Source organism: Vipera ursinii (assembly GCF_947247035.1).
Source record: "Vipera ursinii genome assembly, chromosome: 14".
Taxonomy (NCBI): Eukaryota; Metazoa; Chordata; class Lepidosauria; order Squamata; family Viperidae; genus Vipera; species Vipera ursinii.
In genome coordinates, this window is record NC_139527.1 from 349,247 (window position 1) to 369,640 (window position 20,394).

Below are 20,394 nucleotides of genomic sequence, written 5' to 3' on the forward strand. Positions count from 1 at the left end.
TCTCAGCCCCCTTGGCTGATGGCCACGCTGGCCGGCCCAGCGCCAGGCTCCCAGGCAGGGGCTCTGCTTGCAATGGCTGCTGTGGACCAAGCTGAGGCCGCAGGACTGACGGCTGCCCAGAGTGACCCACCCGCTGCCCGCCAGGTCCCCTCCCCCAGCAAGCACCATGGGGGGGTGCTTTGCTCATGGAGAGCGAGGGGGGTGCTCTATTTTTAGCACCCCTGCAGAGGCACAGAGAAGCCTCCAAATTTGTGCTCCGAAGCCCATCAAGCCTCAGAACAAACTGTTCGAACACGTCTCCCCACCAGCCGCCAGGACCATCTGTGGCTCTGAATGCAGATGCCGCTTCGTGAGCTGCTTACTTCTCCTCCCCCCCCCCCGTCTTGAAGGAGGGAGCCCCCACCCCAGCCACCCTAAGCTAGCACCCCCTCTCAGGAAGGCAGAGGAGTGGGGGCTCAGTCCCCCTTCCCCAGCCTTCTCAAGCCCAGTCTCTCCCGCACCCCCATTGCATCAGGAGCCCTCCGCAATCCAAATGCAGGAGGAAATGGCAGGGCCACCCCCAGAGGGTGGAGAAAGACCCTGGCTGGGTCTGGCCAAGGCAGACTTGCATTGAGACATCAGCCAGCCTCCTCCTCCCTCTCCACCTCAAGCCCACCTTTCCCTGAGCCACAGCCCAGACCCTTGGGGAGGGGGAGCTGGGAATCAGTCCTCAGAAGCCTCTCTACCTGCATCTCGCCCCCCCTCGCAGCTCCTCCTGCAAATAAGAGGAGGGAGGGGGAGAATCTGGCACTGTGGAAGACTCTCCTGGCCTGGGCAGAGATGGGGGGTGGGGGGAAGCTGAGCTCGCCCTGCCTTCTACCTGCCTGGGGACAGTTGTGCTCAAAGTTGTCCTGTGGCAGAGGGTTTTCCAGAGGGAGGGGAATCTCAGCATCAGCCCCAGAGGAGTGGGGGGCCGTTCAGCAGTCTCCCTGCCTCAGCAGCTGCAGTCAAGAGCCTCCCCCCACTTTTGCCTAACAAATGACATTTATTCTGATGAAATGTGCTTACAGTTGCAGAAAAAGCAACCCCTTTAATTGAAGCACAGCTAGCAGCTTAATAAAGCCATAAAGAGGATGTAAACAGGGACATGAAACGGGAGGAGGGGGACCCTCGGCACAGGGATGCTGGGGGGGGGCTCGGAGCTGCCACTGTGGTCTCAGGAGTCAGCTTAGCAGATGGGTGGGGGTCCCCAGGAGAAGGCGAGGTAATTAGGCTGCATCAATCCCCTTTACCCAGACGGCTCCAGCTATGGCCAAACTGAAGAGGGGCACAGGCAGAGCTGTGTGTTTTGTGCCACTGAGTGTGTGTGTGTGTGTGTGTGTGCCACTCAGGTGGCCTCCAGGTGGTCTGGAGTCCCGCTCTCAAATCGCCCTTGGCAGCGCCCGCTCCGAGCTCATTTGTATTTGAGGCGTTTCCTCGCATCCGGGCCGATTCGCTATTCCGCCTGCGAGGTCTCCAGTGCTGAGGGTCCCCCTCTGGAGCCCCTGCCCATCAGTGGATGGACACCGGCCTTTGGCAGGGGTGGGAGGCCCCCCTGCAGCCAGCCCCCCCACCCTTCCTCCCTCCCCCCAACGGACAAAGGAGACCTTCTCGGGCCCTGCTTGGGCTCACGGTGGAGCTCTAGCCCCCCACCCGGCCCCACTGAGGCCCAGAAGCCATCTGGGTCATGCTGGCCAGTCCGCTTGTCTCGGCCCGGCCCACTGGGCTTTTGTGGAGGTAACTGTCAGAGGAGCCTCACGCAGAGCGCCTGGAGCTGCACCGGGCGAAGGTGGGGGAGCAGCAGAATGCGCAAGACCCCCTCCCCTCCTGACTCAAAGTCGAAGTTCAAGGGAATCGCTTGAACGGGATCGTTTCTTTGTCTCAGCCGAGGAGAGCGCCTGGCGGTGACTCAGGCGCGGCTCCCGTGTTCCATAAACGCCTCCTCTGTTAGCAACGCATGTCAGTTCTGACTGATGCGCTTACACACAATACCTGCAATTTGTTCCGAACTCATTGAAAAGGTTTCTTTGCTTCTCCTCCAGGCTGTGCTGGGGTTTATTCCTTTCCATCACTTAGTTACTTTTTTATTTTTATGTTCCGGGATTCTTTTAAACTCCTACAAGAAAGCTATAAACGGAAACATTATTTTCAGGGCTAACACTAGTTAAACAAACAGCCTGTTGCTTCCTCGGAGGAAAACTCCCCGGCTACAGCCCAGCCCTGAAACGGCTGCAAAGCAGAGATCCCACTTGCACAGCTGGCCGGACCCCGGGTGTGTGTTGTGTGTGTGAAGGAAAAAGGGAGGGGTCCGGAGGAGGACCGGCCGGCCGAGGGCGCTCTCTTTCTCCCTTGTTCCAAGAGGCGCTTCCTTCCCTCTTACATGGGCAGCGGCAGCATCCTTCTCCCACCTCCACCACAGACCCCAACTCACGGCCTCCCGGAGCCCCAGAAAAATCCCCCCCCATATTCCTAAAGCCGCCTAATCCAACAGAAGCCACCCACCGAGGCTCCTCTCCAAGAACCAAAATGTTTTATTTGGCGTCAGTTCAAACGGTTCCCGACAGGGAAGGCCTGCACATTCGTCTCTTTCACACCTAGGCACACCCACACCCATGGTTGTGCATTATGGTTCCGGCAGCACCAGTGGGGGAGAAGCCATCATCCACAGAAGAAAACCTGCTTGCAGGTCCGTTTTTCATGCCGCTGCTGAAGCCCTGAAGAGGAAGGAAAGAGGGCGGGCTGGAGGAAATCTGGGTCTGCAGTTCCCCCTCTAGAATGGCACCCTCCCCCCCCCCCACATCCAGACCCTCAGCCTGCCTTGCTTCGGAACAACGCCCGGGGCAGTTCCCAGGCCCAGCCGACATCCCAAGCCAACTCCCCAGATTAGAGAAACCTGCTCGGGTAAAAGCCACCCTGGAAACGTCACACAATTTGCAGATAAACGAAGAGGACACTTGCTAGGGCTGAGCTGCTCCCACCCAGTCTCTTAATTGGCTCTTAATCAGCTGACTTGTCAGTGGAACAGGCCAAAATGCAAAACCTTCCAACTTGGCAAAGAGGAGGCCAAAATAAAGTGGTGGTGGTGGAGGAGGAGGGGGAGGGGGAGGGGGGGCTGCTGCAAAAAGACTGGAACCTGCCATGGAGTTAGGAGGGCAACGGCTGCGAAGGTTCCCTCCGGTCCTTCCTTGCTTTCTCTATCTCTGGGTGGGCCGTCTGTCTCCTCAGGCCAGGCAGGGAAAGCATGAGAGACAGGCAGCAGCCCATCCTAAGAGCTTGGCTGGCTGAATGACAGCTGTCAGACCCCCAAGAAGAGGGGAGACCCACGCTAAGAGGAGCCAGAAGCTGCTTGCGTGTCCAGGGGTGAGTTGCCAGAGCTGCAGAGGGGCTCTTTTCACGACAGCCGAGGAGCCCCCAGAGTTGGTGAGGACTTCCCCATCTACGGCCGAGGAAAGAGGCCTGGTCCTGGGTCTCAGTCGGGGGAAATGGCTCAGCTGACCTTAAGGTGGGGTGGGCGGTCTTAGGAAAGCCAGGCAACGTCATCACGCAAAGCATGACTTGTGCCGCCTCCAAACTAGCCGCAGGACGGTGGTGTGAACGAGGGATCTCCGCTGGCCGGCCCTTCCACCCCTAGGGCTGCAAGGAGAAGGCACAGCCAGGTCCGTCTGGACAGTCCACCCATCTCAGCACCTGGCGATGGCTGAAGCCGACGCTGCCCGAGCAGGACTGACTGATTACCTTACTCTTTTCCAAGGTATTTCATCATGATGCTGGTCACGTCGTCTTCCTTCCCTTCTGCCTCGGACCGTGGGTCAACTTTCACCCCTTCCGCGCTCCCTTGGCCCACACAGCCTTCCCCTTCCTGCCTTCGGACTCTGGGCCGGCACTTGATGCTGTCGGCGCTTTTGAAAGACACCGCCGAGCCCGAAGAAGAGGAGTCGGAGTCGGAGAGATTGCCGGGATCCTCCTTAGGTTTCCACTGTGGGGATAAAACGGTCTTTATCTCAGATAAGAAAGTGCGCTGAGGGGCAATGTGGTCTTCAAAATGGACACTGGGGGGCCGCTGTCCATCCTTCCTCGCCTTGGGGCCTCTGGACAGGCTACTGGTGGACTGAGCTTTCCGGATGGCAGGCAGGAAGTCATCCAAGTCACCATCTGTTTTCCGCTCATAACTTAGTGTTGGTATTTTCCAAGGAAATGGACCCTTTCCTTCACTCGGAATCTCCCCCAGCCTGTTGCTTTGGAACGTCAGGGGCTCCTTCCCGAAATCCAGGCTTTCTTCCAAGGAGGGCTCCAGGCAGCTTCTCCACGGGCTCGGCCGCGAGGGGCCAACCACGTCTCCACCCAGGATCGGAGAGGCAACTTTGGCGTAAGGGTCCTCCGTGTTCTGCCCCAGGGAGTCAAAGGAGCCAAACCGGGAGGCCCTTTTCAGAACTGGGGAGAAGGACGGCCGCAGCCCACAATCCGGCGAGATGCTTCTCAGACTGGAGGAAGGGACCAGGTCAACCCCAGGGTTTGCACCAAGCTCCTCCAGGTTGATTTGAAAGTCCTCGTTGTCCCTCAGGGTGCTGCGTCTCCTGAGGAAGGGAGCCCCGGTTGTTTGGTAAATGGGCAAGGAGGAGGCCTCCTCCAGGGGCGCTTGGGCCTTCAGTCGCTCCCTCCGCAGCCCTTCCACGTACTCGGAGAGCGCAGAGGACGACAGGGGCGGCTGGTCTGCCAAAGGAGAGAGTTTTCTGCTTGGGGAGGGAGAGAGAGGAAGCGTCTCTTCAGCGGCGGCTGAAGAGGACACCGGCCTCCTTGCGGAGAGGGAGGCAGCCTCTGACTGGGGGGCGCTGTCAGATCCCCCCTGGGGCCGCCCAGAGTCACGCCTCAGAGAGCCAAGGGAAGGGCTTTCTGGATCTCCTCCACACCGTCCGTGGCCCTTCCTTTGCGCACTTAGCAAGGACGTCGACTGCCAGCTTCTCTCTTGCTCTTTCTTCGCCCTACGAGGAAAGAGTTGGACAAGAAACCCTGAGCTGGATGCTAAGCCAAAGCTTCACACCACAGTCAGCGGAGCTGAGAAAACACACCCGCCCGGGGTCCACACAGGAAATAGGTATTTACACTTAAAATCTGAGATTAGAGAAGCTGGTGGGACGCAGGCTCGGGTCGCAGCTGGAAAAGGCCAGTTGCTCCCTCCGGCTCTGCGGGACCAACCGGGGAGAGAAAAGCCCCCGGACTGCCAGAATGGCGATCTGAATCCCTCCCCCCGGCATGGGCCTGAACGGTGGGGATCCCAAACTGAGTTTGCCAGGGAGTTGGGCTATTTCTTCTCCTTTGCCCTTTGCTGGGAGGCCGGCAACACAAAAGCCTCTCAAATGGAGTGAGAAGTGAAAAAGGTCCTGCTGAAAAATTGCATAGGGTTCCTTCCCTTTTCCCAATTTCTGCTCTGTTTTCAGAAATACACGTTTTAACAACACTTAGCTTGGCAGAAATAAACCCTTCTGGCTAAGGAGAAGGGATGCCATTGCCATAGCAACATTCCACAGCTTGTAATCTGCAGAGCCAAGACCACAGCCAGGCTGCCCTGAAATGAAATCTCTCTCGAGACAACCTCTCGATCCATCGGCCCGTCTGCCCAGCTCCCCTGGAAGGCTGCTCGCTGGCGCCCTGACTCACTTGCTTTCCCGACCGCCCACTTGCCAAAGAACGGCACAGCCCGGATCCTGCCCACCTGCTTGCTTAGCATCCCAGAGTGTGTTTACAGGAAAAGGCGGGTACCCTGGATTGGCACCCGCCCCTCCATTTCCCACAGCGCCTGGACTGTCTTTGGGGGTGGGTGGGAGAGAGTTCCACAGTGTGGTGTGAAAGGACATCAGAACCACTCAGAGGCCCTGGACTGGGCTCAGGCGCCAGGCCTCGTATAAGGACCAGGAGCTCCCGGGCCCTTCTGGAAGCCCAAGGCACCCAGGCTCCAGCCTGCCACTCCGGTTGCTCTGCTTAGCCAAGCCAGGAAGGTCCAGGGCAAAAACTCCTTGCACCTTTGTTGCCTCTCTTACACACACACACACACACACACACACACACACACAGACACAGAGTCCATCAAAGAGAGCACCGAAGGAGGCTTGGCAGAAGAGAGACCCAGGGCTCTCCCTCCACCAGAGCCCCTCAGCCAGAAAACACTTGCCCTGGGCGGCCCCCCTAAATGGGCAGCCCAGGAGACCCCTACTCAGAGGCCACCCAGGCCAGGGCTCGGTGCTGTCCAGCCAGGGCAAAGCTGCTCCTGCCTGGCTCACAGACCGGCATCTCACCTTGCTCGCCCACCGATGGGCAAGGGGACTGGGACCCTTGCTCCTGCCACCACCCTGAGGGAGACCACCAGCAACTGGGAATCCTTGCAGGAGGGAAGCCAGAGGGGGAGGGGAGGTTGGTCCCGGCAGAAACCTTTGTTCCTCTACCTCTGACCGGCTTGGTGGCCGAGCAAGACCCCTCCCCACCTTGCAGGTACCTCCAAGGGAGTGGGCCTTGGGGCAAAGGTGAAGGAGACCCTCCACAGCCAAGCCTTTGAGGGGGAGTTGCAGGTCAGTGTTTGGCCCTCCTGGCCAGTGAGAAGCAGCTCTTCTCTCCCCCCTTGAGGAACAAAAGGCTGCCCTGCCTCTCCGTCCCCCCCTTTCCCTCCCCAGCCTGTTTTTGAGGGAGCCTCGAACGGGAGAATCTGAAAGCATCCCTAAGCCAACTGGAATTTTTGCAGTGTGCGATCTGCACCAAAACAAATGACATACAACAGTAATTAGTGAAGATTACACAGCAATTAGGATGATTATTATGCTTATGCTAGTTGAAATAATTTATGCAATAATATCTGTGCTCGAATTGAAGCACAGAGCATGTCCAGAGACAAAAGGATAGAAGTGGTAATTGCGCAGAGGGACGGACCAACTGAAACGATGCTGGTTTGTGCTGTCGAGAAAAGCCAGCACTGCCTGGGATACAACACGGCTTCAACCCTCCGGTGGCATCAGAAAATCCCGGGCACACATGTGCCAGCTGCCACCAGATCTTCCTCCAGAGGCTTGGAAAGCCATTTTGCTTCGCCTCCTGCAAGGCCGGAGATGGACACCAGGATGGGGGGTGGGGGGTGGCAGCTGCCCCCCCCCCCAGAAGGAGCTTCTTCCTGGCTCTGCTTGGCTCCCAACTGTTCTGCCCAGAGATGAAGCTGGACCCTCCAGTCAGCGGCCGCCTCTCCCCAAACCGAGCCCAGGGTTTTCTGCTCTTTCTTCCAACCACTGGGGGACCCTCCAAAGCTCAATGCTCTGCCCTCCACCACATGGCCCCTGCAGCCTTCCCACCTTCCAGCCCTCCCACCCGGGCCCCACAATGTCCCCTACAATGTCAGAAAATCGCTCCTGCGGGCCCTCCCTCCTCACTCACCCCCTCTTTAAGCTGACCTGGGAACTCCCACTCCTCCTGATTGCACAAACCTTCCACACCCACGCTGAGCCCCTCCCTGATGGTTCACAGCCCAGCAAGTCGTAGGAAGGTCATGAAGAGGCTGGGAAAATCCAGCTGAGGCTTCTTAAAACTGATTCAGGCTGTGGGACCCCATGCTCAGGGGCCGCAGAGGCCGGAGAGCAAAATGACTCTCACCTCAGGCTCGGGAGGCTCCGGCCCTCCACCGAGAGCTGAGAGCTGCTTCCAGCCAGACTGGGAGCCGATGGGGATGTCCAACCTGACCCCGTCTCCAGCCACGACCGGACGCTTCCTTCGGACTCCAGATTTAAGCTCAGCGATGAACTTGAAGCCAGACTCATCTGGCTCTCCCTGGAAGAAGGAGGAGGAGGAGGAGGAGGAGGAGGAGGAGGAGGAGGAGGAGGAGGCCTCCTCCAAGGAGACATGGCTCTTCCCCGACAGGCACAGTAGGGAAGGGTTGTACACGGAGGTAACCCCAGACCCTTGCAGCATCCGGAAGAGCCGCTCGCCTCCACACATTTAATGCATTATTGTGATTATGATTTGAAGTTCCTGAGTCCAAGATGTGGGCAGGGAGGGGCTTTTGGGCAAAAGGCTCGCAAACATCTGGACATCTGCACTCGTGTTTCTCAACCTCAGCAATTTTGAGCCATGTGAACTTCATCTCCCAGAATTCCCCAGGCAGCGTGCCGTGTCACTTGAGACCAGCACCCTCATGCTGGCTGGGGAATTCTGGGAGATGAAGGCCCCCATATTTTTTTGCAATCCTCCCTTCTTCCCCTGCCCCTGGCTCCAAGTCACCCCCTTGTCTTGTTGCTGGACTTTGCTTAAGCTGCTCTGATGGAGGCAGAGGAGGGAGGCCAGTGCTTGCCCCCCCCCCCCCCGTTTCTTTTCCCTGGCTTCCATTTCAGTCATGCTCAGCAGCTCAGCAAGGCCCAGATCACAATCAGCCCAGTCTTTACTCTCTCTCTCTCTTTGTGTCACTCTAGGCTGTCTGCTTTTGAAAAGGACCCTTTGTGGGTTTGGCTCCTGAGATCAATTCCCTTTCCTGTTCATCACACAAACCCCGAGCTGAGCTGGAGAACAGGAAGGTGGGGGCCACTGAGGAGGAGGAGAGGCAGCCTGACTCTGCAAGGAGTGAGAGAGGCCCTGTGTTTGGGCCCCCTTTCCCCAAGTCTCCTGCTGAGGCGAAAATGGCCAAGCCTCAAGCCAAAGGATGTTGCAACGGAGCTCAGCATTAATCAGAGGCCTCGAAGCAAGACAATCAGGGCCAGCCAAGCATTGCCTGGGTGTACGCATGATGCGACCCAACTCCACGGCTAAACCCACAGATCCCAGGATGAGGGAGACCTCCCAGCCGCCCGGGAAGGGCAGCGAGACCTGTCCAGAACAAAGGAGGGCCACTCGCTGCATGATAAGATTCAGCTGGGAGGGAGGGCCCAGCTGGTCTAGATGCTGGAGCCAGTTATCAAACCTTCCCCCAAAGCAGGTGGCGGGGGTCACCATTGGGGTTCTTGCAGCATCAGGGAAATTGCCTTCCGGGCTCTGTCCATGGTGCTGTAAGTCTCTCGGTTCAGCCGGGCCCTGTTTTGGCTTTCCAGCTTTTCTGGCCGAGTAGCCGAAAGGACCTTGGAAAGTGGGCAGCTGGGCAAAGGCCAACCTCTGGCTGGAAAGGGGTAAAAGCTGCCCAGACGACTTCAGGGACAGAGGAGCTGGAGCAGGGCCGGCCTCTGGCGCACTCACCTCTCCGTCTCGCCTTCATCGCTCGACTGCACCTCTTCCAAAGCCACCTGCAAGTCTGCAATGCGCCGGATTGAGGTTTCCAGGTCTGCCTGCAGAGTCTGCCTAACCGCCGAGAGCTCGTCCACTTGCTTCTCCTGGGGAAACGGGAGGGGGATTCAGGGGGCAAGGCCTTGAAAGCTATTTCAGTGATGGATGTGGAGAGACAACGCAGGACTCTCAATAGCCTTAACTCAGTTATTGCATTAAGCCATTTTCTGAGTCCCCCCAATGCTGACCGTAAGCGAAGCAACACGGCTGGTTTGCACAAGCCCCTTGGTGAGTCTGCTCTACCCTGAAGCAGCCGCAACAACCCGGCTGTTTCTCCAGCGCCCGCTGGCACCGCTGGGCCAAAGCTTTTCAGAACAAGGAACTCTCTTGCATTTGCATCAACTGAACCCCATTTTGTATCCTTAGAAAACGGGACTTGGCCGACCCCTCCCACCCTGCAAAAGAGCAGCCGGGGGGCCAGCAATCCCTCTTGATTGAAGCTGCCAGCAATCAAATCATCATCATCACGGAGGCGACAAAGAGCAGCAGGCCTGGCCGTGAAGGCCTGAGAGTAAATCAGAGAAGGCCTGGGGTTTGTGGGCTGGATGAGTCAAATGGAAACAGAAGCCCACGAAATGCAGAGTGCGGAGGAAGAATAACCCCGCAGGGGGCCTGCCGGTTGCAGAACAGCCCAACGGTGGGAGGGAGCAGCCAGCGTCCTTCCACGAAAGGCAGGCAGATGCAACCAGTGGGCCATGCGGAAGACCAGGGCCCCACTTGCTCTGGAAGGAAAAAGTGGGAGCGACAGGCCACCCAGGGAAGGACTTGTGGCGGTTTTGCGTTGCTGGTTGTGGCTGCTTCAGGGCTTAGAATCGGAAAGAGGTGGCTCCTGTTTCCTGTGGGTGGTTTGGAAACTCGGCATGCGGAGAGATATTTTAATGCCAACGCATCAAGATACACGTGTGTGATGACAGGGAGACGGGTGAGGGGGCGGGCATAATTGCACATTTCTAAAGATATATTTCTCTCTCCCTCTCTTTTTTTGCCCTTTGCTATTTTAAAGCACACCCTGAAATCTCGAACCTGCTCAAAATCTCCCTTTGGAGCTCTGAGGGTGGCAGGTGAGCCTTTCCCTCCCCCCACCCGCTGCCTCCTCCCGACAGCCCTGCGAGGTAGGCCAAGGCTGAAGGGCAACCCGAGTTTCATATTTCCAAGGGGCAAATGGAGTGGAGTGCCCACCCTCTCTCAAACTCCTTGCTATGTTTTATTCTGTTAAAATAAATGCCATTATTTTTTTAAAAAAATACCCAGTAATTCACAGACAGATCTCAAACTCTGCTCTCTGCCTTCTTCCAGACAGTGAAAAATGGCTAATTAAAGAAGTGAGGAGGCCAACACACCCCTCCCGAAGGAGCAAGGCAGAGACCTCCTCCCTTTGATGGAGGATCATTGTTTCCACTTACGGACCGATTATTTCGTTGAGGAGGATTTTTCATAGCTTCTGAACCTCGACAGCAAGACTGGGCCTGTGTCTTACGTAAAATCTCTTCAACAATCCCATCTACAATTCAATTATATTTTTTTAAAGACCATCAATTCTGTTGGTGCACTAATCGAGCTCCTAGACCGAACCTCAGCAGTCCAAGAGGAAGCTGGAAAGGGGGAGGGGGAGGAGACCAGCACTGGAACCTTTGAAGTGGGCATTGAAGGAGACACCCTCTTTTCACAGCCAACCGACCTACAGAAATAACCATCAAGCAGCAAACAGGAGGCTGAGCTGCAGCCAGCCGGGTGGAAAAACCAGAACCAATTTGGAGAAACGGTCAAGGGAGCCGTGGCCCAACTCCCTTCCCGGCTCGGCTCCCGCCGTGTCCTCGGCAGGCGAGGACAGCCTCCCTTCCTGCAGATCTGAATTGTCTGAATTCATTTTATTTCTGCCACTGAATGTCCTGGGATTTCGCTCTATCGCCCTCGATCTTCCTCTGCCGGTGAAATGAGAAAGGGCCCAGTTTTTCCAAGGCTCAGGTGAGATGGGGAGGGAAGGAAGTCCCTCGCTGCAGACCGTAACAGGCACAAACCACGATTTCTGTGTTTGTTTGCTAAGGAAAAGGGATCTTAGCTTCTCAAGTCAATAAAGGCAGCGCACATTGCAAGACCTCTGCGTCAAGGCCAGGCCTCTCACGCACGGACACCACCGCCCCTCCCCCACCGCTCTCACCAGGTCCACCCGCTTGCGACTGGCCTCCAGCTCCCTCTGCGCCAGCTCGCTCATGTCGGCCTTCATCTCCTCCAGCCGCAGGCGGCAGTAGTGGGCGTTCTCCCTCTCGCGCGCTTCGCTTTCCTTCGCCTTCTCCAACTCCTCTCCCATCCTGATCACGCTGTCCCGGAGACGGAGCACCAGCACCTGCGGGGGCCAGATGGCCACCTCAGGGGAGCTGAGCGAAGCCTGTCCAGGGAGCCCCTCCCCATATCACCAGCGCCGTACCTCAAACCGCTTGACCTGGATGCTCTGGAACTCCATCTTGTTCTCCAAGTCGCAGATCAGGGCCTCCTGGCGACTGACGATGGAGCGCTCCACCATCGCTTGCTCCAGGTAGGAGAGCCTGGCCTGGGCCGCCTGCAGCTGTTTGCAGAGGAGAAGGGAAGGTGGACTTTGTCCCCCCCCCAAACACACTTCTCTGGTGTGTGGGGGTCTTGCAGCAAAGCACCATTAAAAGTTACAGCTCCATCAATCCGTGGACCAGGACGGAGCAGGCGGGGTCCTCCCCACACCATCGCCACCTAATTTTAGTACCACTGCAGGCTGGCAGCCTCTCTGAGAGAGAGGTCCCTGGCTCCAGAAAGGCATTTCTTTCTTCTGCTGACCTCCTGGCCAGCCCCCGCCCCAGCCCAGCATGCAGCTCCCGGTCTTACTCTCTCCTGCAGGCCCTGCTTCTCCTTCTTCACCTCCTCCAGCTGCCCCTGCAGTTCTCGGATCTGGGCGATGTCTGTGGCCGACTGCAAGCAGGAAGAGAAGCCAAGGCCTCAGAGCGGCCCCGGGTGGAAGGCCGGGAGGGGGGCAGGTCACAGGCGGGAGCCCCACGACACGGAGGACGTGCTGGCTGACCCTCGGCAAGGGCAGGCAATCTCTCCAAGCACACCTCAGAACGTGGTTGCCATAACGGCCACTGACCAGAGAACTGGCCAGCAACATCAACCCTGCTTCCCACCAGCCTGGCCTTTTCTCTGAGCAGTGGGGGGGGGGAACGTTGGCAGAGTCTGGCTTTGGAGAAGGAGGCCTTGGAAACACAGAGCTTCCCCTTGTGTAGTTTGCTCAATTACAGCAGCACTCTCAGAAAAGGAAAGGTGGTCAGTGGGAGGGGAGGGGGCTCTGTGGGCAGGTGGGAGCACCAGCTCCTATGGGGTCCATGCCGGAAGGCCTGGTGATCTGGAGGGAGGGGAAGGAAGGGGGTGAGGCCAGACCCCCTTCAGGAGGGAGGTCTCCTCTGCCCACCCCCTCACCTGTGCAATCAGGGCCTTGTGCTTCGCCATCAGCTCGTTCAGATCCTCCTGGTCCTCCTCGATGCGCTTGAGCAGGTCGGCCTTCTCGTGCTGCAGCTGGTACAGCTGTTCGTCCACCTGCACAAAACACAGCAAGTCCTCTAGGCAGGGGCTTCTCATTGGGGCAGAGGGGGGAGGCAATTATCCAGTTCTGTACCAAGTTTTTGTTCCTGGTGGCCGTCTCCAGCTCCGAGTGCAAATTCTCCACCTCGAATGACAGCATCTTCTGAGACTCCTGGGCTTCGGCACACCTGGCTGCGCTGTCTTCCCACTGGCAGAGCAGGGAGGAAAGGGCATCAGTGGACGCTGGACTCCGCCAGCTTTTAAACAACCCTCTGTTGTTGCTGGTGTCCCCTTGGCTCTCACACAGCTACGTCCAGCTTTAGCCCCTGGTGCAAGGGACCCTGGGGGGAGGCTTCCTCCTCCTCTTCCTGCCTGGGTGGTGGGAGCACCTCAGAGGAGGAGGAATGGGGCCACGCTCCAGCTGCCATACAGCTTCTTTCACAGCAGCTGAGCTGAAGAGCCGGGCTCATTAATTAGCCAATGAGGTGAACCTCCTCCAATTTGCAGAGATTAAAGCAATTCGCAAGGCACAGTTTATAAACGATTGTTTCTCAAGCAGCCTTGACTGCAACCACTGAGTAGAGGAGGCCTGGAACAGCCCCCTGCCACCCCCACATGGGCCTGGCTGGGCAGCCCAAAGGCCCCCACACACCCAGTTTCCGTTTTGTCTTCTTCACTCCTGGCGTTTGCCAGCACCTGGTCTTTGCCCACTGTGCCCGCTAAGCTGGGCCTTTGCTGCGCTCATGCACAGCTCGAGTCGGCCTTTCTCTGAAGCCTCCAAGCAATCCTTGTGCCCTCCCCCCACCCCGCTCTCCCCCACCCCTTATGGGGCCTTTGCCTGTTTGCTGACTGAAAAGGCTGGATCTGCAGCTGAGTGTTTGGAAATTTCAGTGGCCAAATTTTACCCTAAAACCAGCATCATCGGCTTTTTATGTGGAGGCTTCAGAGATGATAATTAAAGCCTCCCACCCAGGGGGTGGCTTTAACCAATATTAAATAACGGGGATTGAAAGAGCAGCAGAAAATTCTGCAAGGGAGATAGCACCTTGAGCTGCCAGCAAAGAGCATCCCTGGGTCAGAGGATTTTGCATGGAGCTGGCAAGTCTGGAGGGAGCCCCCCATGAGCCCCGTTGGGCTGCCCCACAATCCAGATCTCTCCGTGCAGGGAAAGTGAGGCAGAGCTGATCCCTGACAGGGCAGAAAGAGGACTGGTCCACGCAGAGCCAACCGGGAGGTGGGGACAGGCTCTAAGTGCAGAAGAAGCCCCAAACACTTACTGGCCAAGCCAGCTGTCCCCCTCCCCATTTCCAGAGGGGGAAGACTGCATGGGGTCTTTCTGAAAGGAAGCTGGCTGGCTACTGTTGGAATAAAAACCGTGGCCCTCTTGGCCCTTGGTGAACCATGCCCAAGCACCGGCCAGCCGGCCAATTGGAAGCAGCTCCTTCCTGTCCCCCGGGACTCTCCTGGAGGTGGCTTCACCCTTTTAATCCAAGAGCTGGCCAAGTCCCAGCAACCCGCTGAGTTTTACTTAAAGATTCTGCTTTCCAGTCTTGCTTGTTCCAATTTGTGAGGGGAAACAGATTTGTAACAACACAGAGCAGCACTCTCATTTTGCACCCGCAATTTAGATTATAAGCCCCGGAGCTCCTAAGGCCTGATTGCCACTCCTGATTTCGTCCCCCCTCCCCTTTCCCTCCCAGCCCTCCATTTGCCTGTTCTGCTTCCTCCTTTAAAAAAAAATCTGCATAAATTTTTCCCATTTGGGAGCAAACAAACTGAAATTCCCATCAAAAATGATACATAATGTATGAACAGATCAAACGTGTTAAGTTGGCAGCGCGCTACCATCTGTTCCATGCCTCTTCTGCCTGCTGACCAGGCTCCCTTCTCCAAAGGCTGCGTTGCTGGGAATGGGAGGAAGGCACCTCCGGGGCTGGTTCTTAATCCTCGCAGCAGCCCAGGGTGGGGGTGGGGGTGGGGGGTTCCTTCAGCGCCTCACCCTCCAGCCATCCCACCCCCCACCCCTCCCTTTCCCTGCTGCTTCAACCAACCGGGGATGGTGGAATGGAGAAACCGATCCCCCCAGTGAGGGGCCTGAAATTCACGCCCTTCTCATGCCCAGCGAAAGAGGGGCTGCTGCCTGCACCTCCCTCCCCGGCACTGCCTGTCTAGAGGGCATGAAAAGGGGACGATCCTGAGCATCAGCAAGTTGAGACTATACAGCAACAGTCAGACCTATGATGGGGCCTTTCATCTCCCCCCTTCTGAATAAGTAGATCTTCCACGTCCAGGAGCAGTATGCCCCTAATCCCCACCTGGACAAATGAGGACAGGCTATCTCCGCAACACCCAAGGGCAGGGATTTAAAGGCACCTATCAGAAAGAGAGTCCTTGGGGTTTCATCCAATGAAACTGGGCGACGGCGTCTGACCGGGATACCGTTCAGGAGAGAAGCCCCCAGCGGCCCAAGTGGCTGCTGCCCTGCGGGTCCTCCTACGGTTAGCTATGCACAGTGCGTTGCAGTGACCCCTATTGAGAAGACACAGGCATTACAGTGTAGCACTGGCAAGTTTGGAAAAGCTCAGTTCAGGGTCTCTCCTGAAAGGCAGTGGAAGGCCGAGTTCTGAAAAGCCCCCCACCCGAGACAGACCCAACTGGAAATATGCTGAGGGTGGGGCAGGTTGCTCTCTCTCTCCCCCCTCTCAGCCATATAGCTGAAACTGAACTGAGGGAGGGGCTGCAGCAGGCAGAGGGCAGGCTAAGGTACCTTCCAATCTCTCCCCCCACCCTTGGTTATTATCAGCTAAGCCCCCAGAGTGCCCCCCCATGCCAAGCGCAGCAAATTTCCAGTGCCTAAAGGGCAGCAGGGCAACAGCCCCGCCAGAGACCTGCAACTCTTCCCCCCCCAGCCGCTTCTGCCAAACCAGGTAGAAACATCTGCACTTCACAGATGCTGTTTACACAGAATTATTATCCCAATTACCAACGTCTGCGCTCGCTGTAATTGCTCGCATCTCCAGAATGGCGTGTTTTCGATGGAGACAAGCAAGGGAGATTATTTATTGAATGGTTCCAGAATGCTTGTGCAGCTAAATTGGAATTACTATTCCTGGGGGTCCCCAGCCATGCCCCCCCTTTCAGGTCCTCAAGACTGGCCGCCTCCTTTTTGGCTTCTCTCCCGCCCAGCCCTCGGCCCCTGGGCCCATCCGCTCTGCCATTGCCGCCGCCGCTGCTGCTGCACCCAAAGCCAGCAGGAGGGGGGCGGGTTTGCCTCTCCACTTCCAAACAGCCACATTGGCCCCCTTCATTGCTGGGGAAGGTTCCCAAGCCCTCCAACAATCCCACACCCTTCTGTCTGTCCCTGAGCCCCTCCCCCGACACTTTGGAGATGACTTTGGTGAGCCAAATTCTCCCCCCTCCACCCCACCCTCAGCTTTCCCCAGCGGCTACACCACTTACCCGAGGGCCCCCAGCCCCCCCCAGGACAGATGCTGAGCACAAGGCTTGGTAATTACAACCAGGTAGACAGACACCAGGGAACACCCTCCTTTAAACGAATTGCCTTAATTACATTCCAAACACTCCGAGAAAGCTTCCTCTCTACACTGCTTTAAAGGGAGAGCGAGAGGATGAACATAGACCGGCTCAGAGGCTCAGGGTTCAAGTTTCAGCAAAGATTGGCTGATCCGCCCTCTCGTGATCTGTTGGGCTGGAAGAAGCCTGCAAAGTGTGGAGCTTTTAATTCAAGCTTAGGACTGATTCACGACCGTGAAGCAGAGGCCATCCAGGCAAAGCCCAAGGGACCTCCGGTCACTGCCTGGCCACCGAGCCTCTTCCTGGAGGCTCCACCCCTCACCTGGCTGTGGAGCTTGGCCCACTCCTCCTGGCTGCCTGACGGGGCTGGGTCTGCCCCAGAGGTCTCCAGCAGCAGCTGGACGTCGGCTAGCAAGGCGTGGGTCCTTTTCAGGTCGCGCCGGAGCCGCTTCTCCACGTCGAAGTCCCGATGGCCAATCTGAAGGAAGGGGGGAGGCTTGTATTTGGGCCTTTATGTGGGGTGCCCAAAGCAGAGAACCACGGCAAAAATGGTGAATGTTGTTGCATCCACTTTTTCTAAGCAAATGCTTCAACCACCTGATGCAGCAAAAGATCCAGGAGAAAACTGGGCAGACCGGGAGCAAAGATGAACGTTGTTAATTCTCTGTTGGGGGGGTTGCTTCAGCCACGGGGGCTCCCTTCTGCATGGTGAAAGGGCCCTCCAGATGCTACCCATGCCAGCTGTTGCCGTGTGTTTTTGCAGTTGGCCTGCAGAGTGTGTAGGCTCTGGGCGCCTCTGCCAGGGTTGAGCCCAGTGGAGGACCCCCCCCCGCCCCGTGCTGGAGGCAGGCAGCTGCCCTTCCCTCACCTGCTCACAGAGGGTGGCCACCAGGCCCTCCAAATCCCGCTTCTCTCGCAGGAGGGCCTGCTTCTCGTCACACTCCTGTTCCCACTGCATCTCCAGCTGGCGAAGCTGCAGCCAAGGCAAAGGAGACGTGGGGGGGGGGCCTCACAGGCTGGGAGGGGACACACACAGAGACCCCCCCTCCCCAGGCAGGCCCTACCCGCTTCTGGCAGGATGTGCGGGTGTCCTCCAACTCCTCCTCCTTGTCTTCCAGCTCTTTCCGGTGAATCTGCTTCGCCCGCTCCAGCTGCAGCTCCAGTCTCAGGTGAAGCTGGAGAAGGACCAGGATGAGGGGGGGCAGATGTTGGGGCGGGCCTCCCCCCCAGCTGGCTTCCACTCTGCAAAGGAAGGCCGGTGGCCAAAGGGTGGCCAGGAGGGGCCTCACCTGCTCCAGCTGCTCAACAGCCTTTGTCTGCTGGCTCAGCTCCTGCTGCTGCTCCGAGGCCCTGGATTCGAGGTCCCACAACTTCTTCTGCAGGGTGGCTGGGCTGCCGGTGTTGCTGAGCCCCTCCACTTGGGAGTTGAGCGTTGCGACCCGTTGGCCGAGGCCCTCGTTCTCCGACTCTTTTCGCTGGGGGGGGAGAGCAAGGAAGTGGGCACTCCGGAGGAGACTTCGGGGAGCCGGACTGTTCTGGAGCCCGGTCTGAGGTCCACTGGCCTTGCCGGCCGTGCCCACGCCAGCCGCCCGCTCCTCGGGGGCCCTGCTCTGCCCAGCCGGGCCTTGCCTCCAGGCTCTGCCGCAGGCTGCCCAGCTGGAACTGCAGGCCGGAGTTCTCCTGCGCCACTTTCTCACGGAGGCTCTTCTCAAAGGCCGACTCCCCCAGCGCCCGGGCCAGCTGCAGGTCGAACCTGCGAGGAAAGGTGGACTTTGGGGGGTAGGGTCTGCGCTGGCAGGTCTTGGGTGCTTGGGAGCTGGTGGGACTCAGCCCCCACTTCCGTGGGCCACAGTCTGGCTGCTCCACCAGCAAGAGAGGAACTAAAGTTGCAGCACCAAGAGCAAAAATGACATTTGGGGCACAGTTTTGGGGAAGCCCCGGGGCAAGACACCCCTGGAGAAAGCCTCCCACAATGGTCTCCCCTTCTCCTCGGACCCTGCTCACGAGAGAATCCTGCCATTATTGGGGGGGGAAGACCCCCCTCAGCCTCATTGGAGTATCGACGGCTGCCACTGCCTTCCTGAAAGAGCCCAGGGACTTCCCGGGGGGGGGTCCTCCTGTGCTCCCCCTCCAGCAGGCTCTTACTTCTTCTGCTTCTTCTCCAGCTCGTGGTTGCGGCTCTGCTGGTTCTCCATCAGCACCCGGGTGTCCTCCAGCTCGCAGGTCAGCTGCTTGCACTTCCGCTTCAGTTGTTGGGCCGTCCGCCTGGCCTCCCCGTACAGCTGCTGGACCTGGCTGAGCTGCAAAGCAGGAAGGTCCCCGTAAAAAGAGGGGGCCAGGCCAGAGAGCCGTCCCCTCTATGGCACACCCTGAATGCCAGGCGTGTCGTCCCTGGCACGCAGGAGTTTGGCTGCTGCAGTGTGACTTTGTGCTGGATTAGCACTTTTGGTGGTCAAGCAGACTCTGGCTTGGCACCGGGCAGGCCCCGGCAGAGATGCCAAGAGACCAAAGGCAGCCGCCAGGCAGCGGTGGAGAGGCCACTGTGAGGTGACCGAGTCCTGCGGTCCTCCTGCATTCCCACGTGCCCGCTTACACCCACGTGTGCCCTCTCCACGGCCTGCCTTTTGCTCCAAGTCCGCTTTGGACTGCTGCTCCCGCTGCAGCCTCTCTTCCAGCTGGGCGATCCTTTTCCGCAGAAATGCAGTCTCGGTCTCTGCACAATCCAAGCGCATCTGCCACTCGTCCCCTGTCGGTGCAAAAGGACCTGCATTTGCACGGCCTGCCCGCCCTGCCCAACCCCAAGGCGGGCCGCTTGCAGTGGGGGCACAAAGGCTGGAGGGGCTCAGGGATCCACTGCCCTCCTGGGCAATTCAAAACGCCAGAAATGCTCTCTGAGACCAGTGCATCTCAAGCATTTTGGCCTTGGGACCCCTTTGCAGCCTTAAAAATGACCCCCAGAAATTTTGGTTCACCCGGGTTATATCTACAGCTGTTGACTGGATCAGAAATCCAAAGTGAGGAATCATTTAATGAGCCCCACAGTGCTGAAGCCTCTGAAGCCAGACCTGAACCACTCGCTTTGAACCCAGAGCGAAAAGGGCCGCCCGGCTGAAGGGATCTCCTCGCTGACCGAGGCCGCCTCATCCTCACAAGCCCATGGAGTCCAGGGAGCTCTGAGTGGCACAGCCTTCCTCTAGAGCAAAGCCCTGGTGAGCCCCCCCCCGGGGCCAAGAACCTTCAGCGAGCGTTCGCAGGCGGGTCCTCCTCGCAGGCGTCTGGAGAGAAAGGGAGCCGGGTGCCTTTCACGCCAGGCTGGCGATAACCTTCCATGTTGCACTCAGCCCGGCTCCCAAGGCTTCCTAAGACGTCCTGACAGATCTGGAGCAGAAATTCTTCGGAGCGGCCAGAGGCGCCTAGTGGCTTGACTCAAACTGACATACTCCAACGCCCCCCACTTGTCCCGGTGCTTCCCCCCCAGGTCAAAATGATGGGAGAGACAGGTGTCGCTTGGGAGAACTGTCAGAGCCCCAATCAAGCAGAGTGGGGGGGGGGGAAGAGGGGGTGCCGCTGCTCCACGGCCAAAGCGGCCTCAAGGACGTCCTGGGATTGTTGCCCCCCACCTTTCGCAGAGCTGTTGGCCTCAATCTCACGGAGCTGAAGCTGCTGCTGCGTTTCCCCCAGCTGCTTTTCGGCCTCCTCCAGCCGCTTCTGAAGTTGGAGCTGCTTGCTCTGAAAGGGAAGAGAGGCGTAGAAATCCGCCTGTTATATTATGAAATGCAAAGTTCCCCAAACAGGCTGGAATTCCCAGAGAAACACGTCCGTCGGTCGGAAGATCCCCGGCTTTGAACCCGTTTCAAGGGAGGCGGCCTTCTGGAGGGAGCCTGGGGCCGGTCTGCGCCGCTTGACCAAGGAGGGCCCTAGGGGTCTGGGAGCCAGCCCCCGTCGCCCCACTTCCTCCACTCCCAGGGGGCTTCTTCACAGGCAGCGCTGACTGCCCGGGGGCCCGGCTACAGACGGACC

At 58.2% G+C, this 20,394-nt stretch overlaps 1 protein-coding gene across 1 annotated transcript in view; it reads right to left on the bottom strand.

Annotated features, from left to right (window-relative positions):
• Window positions 1-2,480: 2,480 nt before the first annotated feature.
• Window positions 2,481-20,394, bottom strand: part of MYO18B (myosin XVIIIB) — a 38,635-nt gene continuing 20,721 nt past the window's right edge. The window contains exons 27-43 of the mRNA XM_083373705.1: window positions 19,995-20,103; window positions 18,996-19,120; window positions 18,520-18,674; window positions 18,004-18,127; window positions 17,664-17,849; window positions 17,439-17,549; window positions 17,243-17,347; window positions 16,697-16,852; window positions 12,935-13,048; window positions 12,739-12,855; window positions 12,151-12,234; window positions 11,723-11,860; window positions 11,456-11,641; window positions 9,211-9,344; window positions 7,645-7,818; window positions 3,754-4,997; window positions 2,481-2,732 (exon numbers count right to left, since the gene is read on the bottom strand). Of these exons, the coding sequence (XP_083229831.1) occupies window positions 3,755-4,997; window positions 7,645-7,818; window positions 9,211-9,344; window positions 11,456-11,641; window positions 11,723-11,860; window positions 12,151-12,234; window positions 12,739-12,855; window positions 12,935-13,048; window positions 16,697-16,852; window positions 17,243-17,347; window positions 17,439-17,549; window positions 17,664-17,849; window positions 18,004-18,127; window positions 18,520-18,674; window positions 18,996-19,120; window positions 19,995-20,103 (3,261 nt within the window). The 3' untranslated portion in view covers window positions 2,481-2,732; window position 3,754. The remainder of the gene's footprint in view (window positions 2,733-3,753; window positions 4,998-7,644; window positions 7,819-9,210; window positions 9,345-11,455; window positions 11,642-11,722; window positions 11,861-12,150; window positions 12,235-12,738; window positions 12,856-12,934; window positions 13,049-16,696; window positions 16,853-17,242; window positions 17,348-17,438; window positions 17,550-17,663; window positions 17,850-18,003; window positions 18,128-18,519; window positions 18,675-18,995; window positions 19,121-19,994; window positions 20,104-20,394) is intronic.